At 46.7% G+C, this 15,319-nt stretch overlaps 1 protein-coding gene across 1 annotated transcript; it reads right to left on the bottom strand.

Moving 5' to 3' along the window:
* Window positions 1-4,529: 4,529 nt before the first annotated feature.
* Window positions 4,530-5,510, bottom strand: LOC123748613 (uncharacterized protein PF3D7_1120600-like). Its single transcript, XM_045730776.2, has one exon. It carries the CDS (start codon window positions 5,508-5,510, stop codon window positions 4,530-4,532), a length of 981 nt encoding a protein of 326 aa, XP_045586732.2.
* Window positions 5,511-15,319: the final 9,809 nt, after the last annotated feature.

Below are 15,319 nucleotides of genomic sequence, written 5' to 3'. Positions count from 1 at the left end.
TGTTACAGTCTGGCTGCTACAGTCTGGCTGCTACAGTCTGACTGTTACAGTCTGGCTATTACAGTCTGGCTGTTACAGTCTGGCTGTTACAGTCTTGCTGTTACAGTCTGGCTGTTACAGTCTGGCTATTACAGTCTGGCTGTTACAGTCTGGTTATTACAGTCTGGCTGTTGCAGTCTGGCTGTTACAGTCTGGCTATTACAGTCTGGCTGTTACAGTCTGGCTGTTACAGTCTGGCTGTTACAGTCTGGCTGTAACAGTCTGACTGTTACAGTCTGGCTGTTACAGTCTGGCTTCTAGAGTCTGGCTGTTACAGTCTGGCTGCTTCAATCTGGCTGTTACAGTCTGGCTGCTTCAATCTGGCTGTTACAGTCTGGCTGTTACAGTCTGGTTGTTACAGTCTGACTGTTACAGTCTGACTGTTACAGTCTGGCTGTTACAGTCTGACTGCTACAGTCTGGCTGTTTTCGTAACTAATTCAGCATTTACAATTATTAGGCCAACTATTGCCAAGTGCTGTAGCCATTGTTGTGGACAAAAAGATGCCTTGCCCTTGGTATGCTGACATGCCTGGAGGAGTTTGATGCCCCGTGGACGGACCTAACGAGTAAATCCCACCTGCTAATTGACAGTTTGTATGTAGGTTTAAGATCTGGGCGACATCTCCTGTAGCCGGCTCTCAACTTAGCAGCGGAGAACTCCACTTAAGTCATGGCACTCAAGGGCGGGAAACTCTATAGCCTGAGAGGTCGACTTGCCCTTGACTCTCCTGCCCCTCTCTGTCTCTGTCTCTCTCTGTCTCTCTCTCTCTCTCTCTCTCTCTCTCTCTCTCTCTCTCTCTCTCTCTCTCTCTCTGCGGCTATCTTTATAGAAAGACTCAGTGGATAGTCCTGCAGTACTCCCTATATATAGTGCCTGACCAAAACGAACACCACCATTCACAACCCAACACGAAATTAAAAAAAAATTCTCTACGTTTCGAGTTATTTTGAAGATGTGTGTGTCTTCGTAAATTTATATGTATATATATATATATATATATATATATATATATATATATATATATATATATATATATATATATATATATATATATATATATATATATATATATATATAATATATATATATATATATATATATATATATATATATTATATATATATATATATATATATATATATATATATATATATATATATATATATATATATATATATATATATATATATATATATATATATATATATATATATGATAAGTTCAAGACTTGTTGAGCGGTTTGAGGGTACAGCTAGGCTGAAGATGAACATCTGGAGTAAGTCTTGGGTGTCTCTCCAAGTGGTTATATAAATATACACATGACTCCCTTCACTTTAGGCCTAATATAACCCTTTTAGAGTCGTATGACGCTGGTGTCTTGTGTGAGGACTCCGCTTAGGCTAGTGCCTCGCATGGAGGCATTGGTTAATACTTCATTTAAAATCATTCTCGGGACAGGCAGCCTGTGTATATTTACATGTTAGACTTTCATGAAGGCCCCATCCCCCCCAAGTATCCCCAAGGTACTGACTCCCCCCCCCATACACACACACATCAAGGCCGCTCCCCACAACAAGCTAATCTCCTATTTACTGCTAGGTGAACAGGGGCATTGCAAAACGCGCCCAATCAGTTTTCTTCCGTCTGGGATTCGAACCCGGAGCTCTCGAGTATGAACCGAGAACGAATCGCACCGTACTACGAGGTAGTGCCGTATATGGAGTCTTTTAAACCGTAGAAGTTATTCATTGTATAACTCCTGGCTGCGTCGGCTATGTATGGATTCTCTTGTGAGGTTATAACATACATGAAGGATGTATAATGAATGAAGCCTCTGGCTGTATGTCTGCTATGTATGAAACCTTTCCAGCATATGAATATTATAATACAGAAAATGCACCAGAACTGTTGGCCCACTCAAAGCAGCTCCAGTACTTATGTAGCCAAGTACATTCATAGGTATGTCTCACCTTCGCTTGAAACAAAACGTCTTTCCTGAATCTAAACCTCTAAAAATTATTCCCATTGTTTCGTGCTCAATTTTGTGTTAATACATTTATTTATATATATATATATATATATATATATATATATATATATATATATATATATATATATATATATATATATATATATATATATATACATATATATATATATAATATATATATATGTATATATGTATATATATATAATATATGTATATATGTATATATATATAATATATATATATATGTATATATGTATATATATATATATAATATATATATATATTATATATATGTATATATATATATATATATATATATATATATATATAATATATATATATATATATATATATATATATATATATATATATATATATATATATATATATATATATATATATATATATATATATATGACTGAAAACTCACACCCCAGAAGTGACTCGAACCCATACTCCCAGGAGCAACGCAACTGGTAACTACAGGGCGCCTTAATCCGCTTGACCATCACGGCCGGACAAAAGGAAGTGATAGCCAAGGCTATTTGAACCACTTCCCCGCCGGCAACTCGGATGGTAATCTTGGGCATAGCATTTCACCAAATCACCTCATTCAAATATGAGGTTCAAATAGCCTTGGCTATCACTTCCTTTTGTCCGGCCGTGATGGTCAAGCGGATTAAGGCGCCCTGTAGTTACCAGTTGCATTGCTCCTGGGAGTATGGGTTCGAGTCACTTCTGGGGTGTGAGTTTTCAGTCGCATATAGTCCTGGGGACCATTCAGGCTGGTTCGCATATATATATATATATATATATATATATATATATATATATATATATATATATATATATATATATATATATATATATATATATATATATATATATATATGGCCTTTTTCTAACATTGCTGGAGCTAGCCACTTTAGTAATGTTACGCCAAACTCTGCGTCGTCATAGAGAATGTAAATTGCTCTCTTTTTTCTCTCTCTCTTTATAAAGGAGGCTTCTGATTCCTGGAATTAACTTTTTCATTATTCGTTATTCCCATGCAAGAGAATTAATGTGCTTTTTGTAGTGTGCAGAGCGAAACTGAGCTCCGTGATCCCTCGCGGAGGAAACATGACGCTCAAGAATCATGTTAAATTAATAAATGTGTAATTGCTAACGCATGCCAAGACATCCCAGAATCTTGTTAGCTTTTTCTCGCAGTTAAATTTCGCAATGTCAACATTGTCCAGATGAGCTCTGGTGACTCCGTTATCATTTCCTAAACTTAGAACTATTTATCTTTCAAAGTTAATCTCAGTTTACCAATTTGTCTTCAATTTAAAAGCCTAGCTTGATAGTTCCCTTCGGTGGCCATTTTGAATGTCTTATATTTTCAATCCTTTTTTATTTGAATACTTCTGATCTTAGAGTAATACACTTTACGATACTAGAAGTATTTGTGACACTGTATGGCTGCGTGGTTATAATACTGGACTACCAGGGCCATGCTACCCTGCCGGACCGGGTTCGAATCCGTGTGTTGGTATATTGTTACCCGTGTCTGCCCGTGTTCTTTGTGGCCAAACTGTTATCATTCACTCACTCTTACCTTTCCCATGCCAGCATACGCCCTCCCTACCTCCTGACCAAAGGAGTGACATAGTCTGTCACTCCTTTGGTCGACTTGCGAGCGTACGGCCACCTCGCTACAACACGCATCCTCACAAGTGGAGAATACATTGCAGGTCTTCGTGAAAGATGTGATAGCCCTCGTCACAGTCTTCAGAAACCTCTTATTTTTTCTTTGTAAGACTTGAAGATTTGCTAGGCCTGCCCTCTGCCTTAACCTCCTCATGTGGGCAGATGTTGCTTCGTCCTGCTTGATACCTGCTTGATGGGGTTCTGGGAGTTCTTCTACTCCCCAAGCCCGGCCCGAGGCCAGGCTTGACTTGTGAGAGTTTGGTCCACCAGGCTGTTGCTTGGAGCGGCCCGCAGGCCCACATACCCACCACAGCCCGGTTGGTCCGGCACTCCTTGAAGAAAACAATCTAGTTTTCTCTTGAAGATGTCCACGGTTGTTCCGGCAATATTTCTTATACTAGCTGGGAGAATATTGAACAACCGTGGATCTCTGATGTTTATACAGTGTTCTCTGATTGTGCCTATGGCACCTCTGCTCTTCACTGGTTCTGTTCAGCTTTTTTCTTCCATACCGTTCACTCCAGTATGTTGTTATTTTACTGTGTAGATGTGGGACCTGACCCTCCAGTATTTTCCATGTGTATATTATTTGGTATCTATCTTGTCTCCTTTCTAGTGAGTACATTTGGAGAGCTTTGAGACGATCCCAATAATTTAGGTGCTTTGTCTCGTCTATGCGTGCCGTATATGTTCTCTGTTTTCCCTCTATTTCAGCAATCTCTCCTGCTCTGCAGGGGGAAGTGCGATGAAGTTCCTTGTACAGAGTCCACCTCTGTACAAGGAACACGACCACCTCCGTTAAGTCTCATAACATTCTGCAATATATAATGCATAAGTGCATTATATAGAGCCTCTTGAGGTTGTGCATTATATAGAGCCTCTTGAGGTTATGCATTATTTGAAGCCTCTTGAGGTTGTGCATTATTTGAAGCCTCTTGAGGTTGTGCATTATTTGAAGCCTCTTGAGGTTGTGCATTATTTGAAGCCTCTTGAGGTTATGCATTATATGAAGCCTCTTGAGGTTGTGCATTATTTGAAGCCTCTTGAGGTTATGCATTATTTGAAGCCTCTTGAGGTTGTGCATTATTTGAAGCCTCTTGAGGTTATGCATTATATGAAGCCTCTTGAGGTTGTGCATTATTTGAAGCCTCTTGAGGTTATGCATTATATGAAGCCTCTTGAGGTTGTGCATTATTTGAAGCCTCTTGAGGTTATGCATTATATGAAGCCTCTTGAGGTTGTGCATTATTTGAAGCCTCTTGAGGTTATGCATTATATGAAGCCTCTTGAGGTTGTGCATTATTTGAAGCCTCTTGAGGTTGTGCATTATTTGAAGCCTCTTGAGGTTGTGCATTATTTGAAGCCTCTTGAGGTTATGCATTATTTGAAGCCTCTTGAGGTTGTGCATTATTTGAAGCCTCTTGAGGTTATGCATTATATGAAGCCTCTTGAGGTTGTGCATTATTTGAAGCCTCTTGAGGTTGTGCATTATTTGAAGCCTCTTGAGGTTGTGCATTATTTGAAGCCTCTTGAGGTTGTGCATTATTTGAAGCCTCTTGAGGTTGTGCATTATTTGAAGCCTCTTGAGGTTGTGCATTATTTGAAGCCTCTTGAGGTTATGCATTATTTGAAGCCTCTTGAGGTTATGCATTATTTGAAGCCTCTTGAGGTTGTGCATTATTTGAAGCCTCTTGAGGTTATGCATTATTTGAAGCCTCTTGAGGTTGTGCATTATTTGAAGCCTCTTGAGGTTGTGCATTATTTGAAGCCTCTTGAGGTTATGCATTATTTGAAGCCTCTTGGGATTGTGCCATTTATAACGTTCTTACCATTTAGATTATGCTTGTGACTGAAGCTTGAGCAGGTAACATGTGGGCCCTGAAGCTTGAGCAGGTAACATGTGGGCCCTGAAGCTTGAGCAGGTAACATGTGGGCCCTGAAGCTTGAGCAGGTAACATGTGGGCCCTGAAGCTTGAGCAGGTAACATGTGGGCCCTGAAGCTTGAGCAAGTAACATGTGGGCCCTGAAGCTGGAGCAGGTAACATGTGGGCCCTGAAGCTTGAGCAGGTAACATGTGGGCCCTGAAGCTTGAGCAAGTAACATGTGGGCCCTGAAGCTGGAGCAGGTAACATGTGGGCCCTGAAGCTTGAGCAGGTAACATGTGGGCCCTGAAGCTTGAGCAAGTAACATGTGGGCCCTGAAGCTTGAGCAAGTAACATGTGGGCCCTGAAGCTTGAGCAGGTAACATGTGGGCCCTGAAGCTTGAGCAGGTAACATGTGGGCCCTGAAGCTTGAGCAGGTAACATGTGGGCCCTGAAGCTTGAGCAGGTAACATGTGGGCCCTGAAGCTTGAGCAGGTAACATGTGGGGCCTGAAGCTTGAGCAGGTAACATGTGGGCCCTGAAGCTTGAGCAGGTAACATGTGGGCCCTGAAGCTTGAGCAGGTAACATGTGGGCCCTGAAGCTGGAGCAGGTAACATGTGGGCCCTGAAGCTTGAGCAGGTAACATGTGGGCCCTGAAGCTTGAGCAGGTAACATGTGGGCCCTGAAGCTTGAGCAGGTAACATGTGGGCCCTGAAGCTTGAGCAGGTAACATGTGGGCCCTGAAGCTTGAGCAGGTAACATGTGGGCCCTGAAGCTGGAGCAGGTAACATGTGGGCCCTGAAGCTTGAGCAGGTAACATGTGGGCCCTGAAGCTTGAGCAGGTAACATGTGGGCCCTGAAGCTGGAGCAGGTAACATGTGGGCCCTGAAGCTTGAGCAGGTAACATGTGGGCCCTGAAGCTTGAGCAGGTAACATGTGGGCCCTGAAGCTTGAGCAGGTAACATGTGGGCCCTGAAGCTTGAGCAGGTAACATGTGGGCCCTGAAGCTTGAGCAGGTAACATGTGGGCCCTGAAGCTGGAGCAGGTAACATGTGGGCCCTGAAGCTTGAGCAGGTAACATGTGGGCCCTGAAGCTTGAGCAGGTAACATGTGGGCCCTGAAGCTTGAGCAGGTAACATGTGGGCCCTGAAGCTTGAGCAGGTAACATGTGGGCCCTGAAGCTTGAGCAGGTAACATGTGGGCCCTGAAGCTGGAGCAGCTAACATGTGGGCCCTGAAGCTTGAGCAGGTAACATGTGTGCCCTGAAGCTTGAGCAGGTAACATGTGGGCCCTGAAGCTGGAGCAGGTAACATGTGGGCCCTGAAGCTGGAGCAGGTAACATGTGGGCCGTGAAGCTTGAGCAGGTAACATGTGGGCCCTGAAGCTTGAGCAGGTAACATGTGGGCCCTGAAGCTTGAGCAGGTAACATGTGGGCCCTGAAGCTGGAGCAGGTAACATGTGGGCCCTGAAGCTTGAGCAGGTAACATGTGGGCCCTGAAGCTTGAGCAGGTAACATGTGGGCCCTGAAGCTTGAGCAGGTAACATGTGGGCCCTGAAGCTTGAGCATGTAACATGTGGGCCCTGAAGCTTGAGCAGGTAACATGTGGGCCCTGAAGCTGGAGCAGGTAACATGTGGGCCCTGAAGCTGGAGCAGGTAACATGTGGGCCCTGAAGCTGGAGCAGGTAACATGTGGGCCCTGAAGCTGGTAACATGTGGGCCCTGAAGCTTGAGCAGGTAACATGTGGGCCCTGAAGCTTGAGCAGGTAACATGTGGGCCCTGAAGCTTGAGCAGGTAACATGTGGGCCCTGAAGCTTGAGCAGGTAACATGTGGGCCCTGAAGCTTGAGCAGGTAACATGTGCGCCCTGAAGCTTGAGCAGGTAACATGTGGGCCCTGAAGCTTGAGCAGGTAACATGTGGACCCTGAAGCTGGAGCAGGTAACATGTGGGCCCTGAAGCTTGTGCAGGTAACATGTGGGCCCTGAAGCTTGAGCAGGTAACATGTGGGCCCTGAAGCTTGAGCAGGTAACATGTGGGCCCTGAAGCTTGAGCAGGTAACATGTGGGGCCTGAAGCTTGAGCAGGTAACATGTGGGCCCTGAAGCTTGAGCAGGTAACATGTGGGCCCTGAAGCTTGAGCAGGTAACATGTGGGGCCTGAAGCTTGAGCAGGTAACATGTGGGCCCTGAAGCTTGAGCAGGTAACATGTGGGCCCTGAAGCTTGAGCAGGTAACATGTGGTCTGCTGTACATAGGACCCCACTGTGGTCTGCTGTACATAGGACCCCACTGTGGTCTGCTGTACATAGGACCCCACTGTGGCCTGCTGTACATAGGACCCCAGTGTGGTCTGCTGTACATAGGACCCCACTGGCCTGCTGTACATAGGACCCCACTGTGGTCTGCTGTACATAGGACCCCAGTGTGGTCTGCTGTACATAGGACCCCACTGTGGCCTGCTGTACATAGTACCCCACTGTGGTCTGCTGTACATAGGACCCCACTGTGGTCTGCTGTACATAGGACCCCACTGTGGCCTGCTGTACATAGGACCCCACTGTGGTCTGCTGTACATAGGATCCCAGTGTGGTCTGCTGTACATAGGACCCCACTGTGGTCTGCTGTACATAGGACCCCACTGTGGTCTGCTGTACATAGGACCCCACTGTGGTCTGCTGTACATAGGACCCCACTGTGGCCTGCTGTACATAGGACCCCACTGTGGTCTGCTGTACATAGGACCCCAGTGTGGTCTCCTGTACATAGGACCCCACTGTGGCCTGCTGTACATAGTACCCCACTGTGGTCTGCTGTACATAGGACCCCACTGTGGTCTGCTGTACATAGGACCCCACTGTGGCCTGCTGTACATAGGACCCCACTGTGGCCTGCTGTACATAGGACCCCACTGTGGTCTGCTGTACATAGGATCCCAGTGTGGTCTGCTGTACATAGGACCCCACTGTGGTCTGCTGTACATAGGACCCCACTGTGGCCTGCTGTACATAGGACCCCACTGTGGCCTGCTGTACATAGGACCCCACTGTGTACTGTAGTGGTTTACCTGGTAACTACAATCTTCCCGCTGTTTATATTTCTCTGCTTCCTCGATGATGTGTGGAAACGTAAGAGCTGTAAATATCGGCCAGTAGCGTGTGCCTGTCTGTGGGACGATAGGCTGCGTTTGTTTTTAAAACGTTTGGAAAACGTTTAGCATTTGGGTGAGCATCGTGACAGCATAACCCAGTTGTCTATGCTGAGTGTGTGCGCCTAGTGGTAGGAATTTTATTTGATTTCCCCAGACCATTTAGTTTATTCGGTAAACGTTCGCCGCGAAATTTCATTGCAAATGAAAGAATGAAGAAACGATTTTGGGAAAGTATTTGTAGAGATTTTGACTTTGATGCAGTTATTTAAGAGATAAAATATAACCCAACATTGTTGAAATACATTGTTTTTCGTCATTCTAAAAGTGAGTGTTAAATTGTGTTAGTTTCTATTACAAGTCAAATTCTGTTCGTGTGTGTTATCTTCAACTCGTCACATAATCATCGCCTAGCGCCTAAAATGAGTTAAGTTAAAGATTTTGAGAACCAGCCATAAATTTGCTATGAATTAATGAATCAAAGAAGAAAGAATTTGCAGGAGCGTGTTGACAAAGGTTGCATCACATCTTCTTGTGTAGATAGTAAGTCTTGTAACTGTGTGGACCTTTCTACATATTTTGACGTGACAGGCAATTCGATAGTAGAATTTGGCACTATTCACTTTATAGTCCGAAAAAATATATATAAAAAACAAACCATGTACTTCTATGCCTAGTATAGCACATATATGTACTATATAATGCCTTGGATAGCTTTTATTAGGCCTACGTTAGTTAAGTTTCTAACATACATAACATACAGTATGCCCAGGCAACAGGCTGTAACATACAGTATGCCCAGGACCTAGACTGTAACAAACGGTATGCCCAGGGCCCAAACTGTAACATATGTCCAGGCCAAGGCTGTAACATGCAGTATGCCCAGGACCTAGACTGTAACATACAGTATGCCCAGGACCTAGACTGTAACATACAGTATGCCCAGGGCCCAAACCGTAACATACAGTATGCCCAGGGCCCAAACTGTAACATACAGTATGCCCAGGGCCCAAACTGTAACATACAGTATGCCCAGGGCCCAGACTGTAACATACAGTATGCCCAGGGCCCAGACTGTAACATACAGTATGCCCAGGGCCCAGACTGTAACATATAGTATGCCCAGGGCCCAGACTGTAAAATATAGTATGCCCAGGACCCAGACTCTAACATATAGTATGCCCAGGACCCAGACTGTAACATATAGTATGCCCAGGACCTAGACTGTAACATATAGTATGCCCAGGGCCCAGACTGTAAAATATAGTATGCCCAGGACCCAGACTGTAACATACAGTATGCCCTGGACCTAGACTGTAACATACAGTATGCCCAGGACCTAGACTCTAACATACAAGTATGCCCAGGACCTAGACTGTAACATACAGTGTGCCCAGGACCTAGACTGTAACATACAGTATGCCCAGGACCTAGACTCTAACATACAAGTATGCCCAGGACCTAGACTGTAACATACAGTATGCCCAGGACCTAGGCTGTAACATACAGTATGCCCAGGGCCCAGACTGTAACATACAGTATGCCCAGGGCCCAGACTGTAACATATAATATGCCCAGGACCTAGACTGTAACATATAGTATGCCCAGGACCTAGACTGTAACAAACAGTATGCCCAGGGCCCAGACTGTAACATATAGTATGCCCAGGACCTAGACTGTAACATACAGTATGCCCAGGCTGTAACATACAGTATGCCCAGGGCCCAGACTGTAACATACAGTATGCCCAGGGCTCAGACTGTAACATACAGTATGCCCAGGCCCCAGGCTGTAACATACAGTATGCCCAGAGCCAAGGCTGTAACATACAGTATGCCCAGGCCCCAGGCTGTAACATACAGTATGCCCAGGCCCCAGGCTGTAACATACAGTATGCCCAGGGCCCAGACTGTAACATACAGTATGCCCAGGGCCCAGACTGTAACATACAGTATGCCCATGCCCCAGACTGTAACATACAGTATGCCCAGGTACCAGGCTGTAACATACAGTATGCCCAGACTGTAGCATACAGTATGCCCAGGCCCCAGGCTGTAACATACAGTATGCCCAGGACCTAGGCTGTAACATACAGTATGCCCAGGCTGTAACATACAGTATGCCCAGGGCCCAGACTGTAACATACAGTATGCCCAGGGCCTAGACTGTAACATACAGTATGCCCAGGCCCCAGGCTGTAGCATTCAATATGCCCAGGGTCCAGGCTGTAACATACAGTATGCCCAGGACCTAGACTGTATGATACAGTATACCCAGAACCTTGACTGTAACATACAGTATGCCCAGGGTCCAGGCTGTAACATACAGTATGCCCAGGACCCAGGCTGTAACATACAGTATGCCCAGGCCCCAGACTGTAACATACAGTATGCCCAGGCCCCAGGCTGTAACATACAGTATGCCCAGGACCTAGACTGTATCATACAGTATGCCCAGGACCTAGACTAGCATACAGTATGCCCAGGGCGCAGACTGTGTCATACAGTATGCCCAGGACCTAGACTAGCATACAGTATGCCCAGGGCGCAGACTGTAACATACAGTATGCCCAGGACCCAGGCTGTAACATACAGTATGCCCAGGGCCCAGACTGTAACATACAGTATGCCCAGGGCCCAGACTGTAACATACAGTATGCCCAGGACCCAGGCTGTATTATACACTATGCCCAGGACCTAGACTGTATCATACAGTATGCCCAGGACCTAGACTGTTGCATACAGTATGCCCAGGTCCCAGACTGTAACATACAGTATGCCCAGGGCCCAGACTGTAACATACAGTATGCCCAGGGCCCAGACTGTAACATACAATATGCCCAGGGCTCAGACTGTAACATACAGTATGCCCAGGGCCCAGACTGTAACATACAATATGCCCAGGGCCCAGGCTGTAACATACAGTATGCCCAGGGCCCAGACTGTAACATACAGTATACCCAGGGTCCAGACTGTAACATACAATATGCCCAGGGCTCAGACTGTAACATACAGTATGCCCAGGGCCCAGACTGTAACATACAATATGCCCAGGGCTCAGACTGTAACATATAGTATGCCCAGGACCTAGACTGTAACATACAGTATGCCCAGGATCTAGACTAACATATAGTATGCCCAGGACCTAAACTGTAGCATACAGTATGCCCAGGGCGCAGACTGTAACATACAGTATTCCCAGGGCCCAGACTGTAACATACAGTATGCCCAGGACCTAGACTGTAACATACAGTATGCCCAGGACCCAGGCTGTCACATATAGTATGCCAGGACCTAGACTGTAACATACAGTATGCCCAGGGCCCAGACTGTAACATACAGTATGCCCAGGGCCCAGGCTGTAACATACAGTATGCCCAGGCCCCAGGCTGTAACATACAGTATGCCCAGGGCCCAAACTGTAACATACAGTATGCCCAGGACCTAGACTGTAACATACAGTATGCCCAGGCCCCAGGCTGTAACATATAGTATGCCCAGGACCTAGACTGTAACATGCAGTATGCCCAGGACCAAGACTGTAACATACAGTATGCCCAGGGCCTAGACTGTAACATACAGTATGCCCAGGACCTAGGCTGTAACATATAGTATGCCAGGACCCAGACTGTTACATACAGTATGCCCAGGACCTAGACTGTAACATACAGTATGCCCAGGGCCCAGACTGTAACATACAGTATGCCCAGGGCCCAGACTGTAACATACAGTATGCCCAGGGCCCAATCTGTATCATACAGTATGCCCAGGCCCCAGGCTGTAACATACATATGCCCAGGACCTAGACTGTAGCATACAGTATGCCCAGGGCCCAGGCTGTAACATACAGTATGCCCAGGCCCCAGGCTGTAACATACAGTATGCCCAGGGCCCAAACTGTAACATACAGTATGCCCAGGACCTAGACTGTAACATACAGTATGCCCAGGCCCCAGGCTGTAACATACAGTATGCCCAGGACCTAGACTGTAACATGCAGTATGCCCAGGACCTAGACTGTAACATACAGTGTGCCCAGGGCCTAGACTGTAACATACAGTATGCCCAGGACCTAGGCTGTAACATATAGTATGCCAGGACCCAGACTGTTACATACAGTATGCCCAGGACCTAGACTGTAACATACAGTATGCCCAGGGCCCAGACTGTAACATACAGTATGCCCAGGGCCCAGACTGTAACATACAGTATGCCCAGGGCCCAATCTGTAACATACAGTATGCCCAGGCCCCAGGCTGTAACATACATATGCCCAGGACCTAGACTGTAGCATACAGTATGCCCAGGGCCCAGGCTGTAACATACAGTATGCCCAGGCCCCAGGCTGTAACATACAGTATACCCAGGACCTAGACTGTAGCATACAGTATGCCCAGGACCTAGACTGTAACATACAGTATGCCCAGGACCCAGACTGTAACATACAGTACGCCCTGGGCCTAGACTGTAACATACAGTATGCCCAGGGCCTAGACTGTAACATACAGTATGCTCAGGACCTAGACTGCAGCATACAGTACGCCCAGGGGCCCAGACTGTAACATGCATTATGCCCAAAATCTAGACTAACATACAGTATGCCCAGGGCCCAAACTGTAGCATACAGTATGCCCAGGCTGTAACATACAGTATGCACAGGGCCCAAACTGTAACATATAGTATGCCCAGGCCCCAGGCTGTAACATACAGTATGCCCAGGGCCCAGACTGTAACATACAGTATGCCCAGGGCCCAGACTGTAACTTACAGTATGCCCAGGGCCCAAACTGTAACATACAGTATGCCCAGGGCCCAGACTGTAACGTACAGTATGCCCAAGGCCCAGACTGTAACATACAGTATGCCCAGGACCTAGACTGTAACATACAGTATGCCCAGGGCCCAAACTGTAACATACAGTATGCCCAAGGGCCCAGACTGTAACATACAGTATGCCCAGGGCCCAGGCTGTAACATACAGTATGCTCAAGGGCCAGACTGTAACATTCAGTATGCCCAGGCCCCAAACTGTAACATACCGTATGCCCAGGGCCCAGACTGTAACGTACAGTATGCCCAAGGCCCAGACTGTAACATACAGTATTCCCAGGACCTAGACTGTAACATACAGTATGCCCAGGACCTAGACTGTAACATACAGTATGCCCAGGGTCTACATTGTAACATACTGTATGCCCAGGACCTAGACTGTAACATACAGTATGCCCAGGGCCCAGACTGTAACATACAGTATGCCCAGGGCCCAGGCTGTAACATACAGTATGCCCAGGGCCCAGACTGTAACATACAGTATGCCCAGGGCCCAGGCTGTAACATACAGTATGCCCAGGGCCCAGACTGTAGCATACAGTATGCCCTGGGCCCAGACTGTAACATACAGTATGCCCTGGGCCCAGACTGTAACATACAGTATGCCCAGGACCTAGACTGTAACATACAGTATGCCCAGGGCCCAGGCTGTAACATACACTATGCCCCGGGCCCAGACTGTAACATACAGTATGCCCAGGGCCCAGACTGTAACATACAGTATGCCCAGGGCCCAGGCTGTAACATACACTATGCCCTGGGCCCAGACTGTAACATACAGTATGCCCAGGGCCCAGACTGTAACATACAGTATGGCCTGGGCCCAGACTGTAACATACAGTATGCCCAGGGCCCAGACTGTAACATACAGTATGCCCTGGGCCCAGACTGTAACATACAGTATGCCCAGGACCCAGACTGTAACATACAGTATACCCACGGCCCAGACTGTAACATACTGTATGCCCAGGGCCCAGACTGTAACATGCAGTATGCCCTGGGCCCAGACTGTAACATACAGTATGCCCTGGGCCCAGACTGTAACATACAGTATGCCCAGGGCCCAGACTGTAACATACAGTATGCCCAGGGCCCAGACTGTAACATACAGTATGCCCAGGGCCCAGACTGTAACATACAGTATGCCCTGGGCCCAGACTGTAACATACAGTATGCCCAGTGCCCAGACTGTAACATACAGTATGCCCTGGGCCCAGACTGTAACATACAGTATGCCCAGGGCCCAGACTGTAACATACAGTATGCCCAGGGCCCAGACTGTAACATACAGTATGCCCAGGGCCCAGACTGTAACATACAGTATGCCCAGGGCCCAGACTGTAACATACAGTATGCCCTGGGCCCAGACTGTAACATACAGTATGCCCAGGGCCCAGACTGTAACATACAGTATGCCCTGGGCCCAGACTGTAACATACAGTATGCCCAAGGCCCAGACTGTAACATACAGTATGCCCTGGGCCCAGACTGTAACATACAGTATGCCCAGGGCCCAGACTGTAACGTACAGTATGCCCTGGGCCCAGACTGTAACATACAGTATGCCCAGGGCCCAGACTGTAACATACAGTATGCCCTGGGCCCAGACTGTAACATACAGTATGCCCAGGGCCCAGGCTGTAACATACAGTATGCCCTTTGCCCAGACTGTAACATACAGTATGCCCTGGGCCCAGACTGTAACATACAGTATGCCCAGGGCCCAGACTGTAACATACAGTATGCCCAGGGCCCAGACT

The sequence above is a fragment of the Procambarus clarkii genome, chromosome 58, assembly GCF_040958095.1.
Source record: "Procambarus clarkii isolate CNS0578487 chromosome 58, FALCON_Pclarkii_2.0, whole genome shotgun sequence".
In the NCBI taxonomy this organism is placed as follows: domain Eukaryota; kingdom Metazoa; phylum Arthropoda; class Malacostraca; order Decapoda; family Cambaridae; genus Procambarus; species Procambarus clarkii.
This window is presented reverse-complemented; position numbering and strand designations above follow the sequence as displayed.

Bases quoted from the DNA above. Each gene is read 5' to 3' on its own strand.
- LOC123748613 (XM_045730776.2), bottom strand. From the start codon at position 5,510: ATGCATAACCTCAAGAGGCTTCAAATAATGCACAACCTCAAGAGGCTT.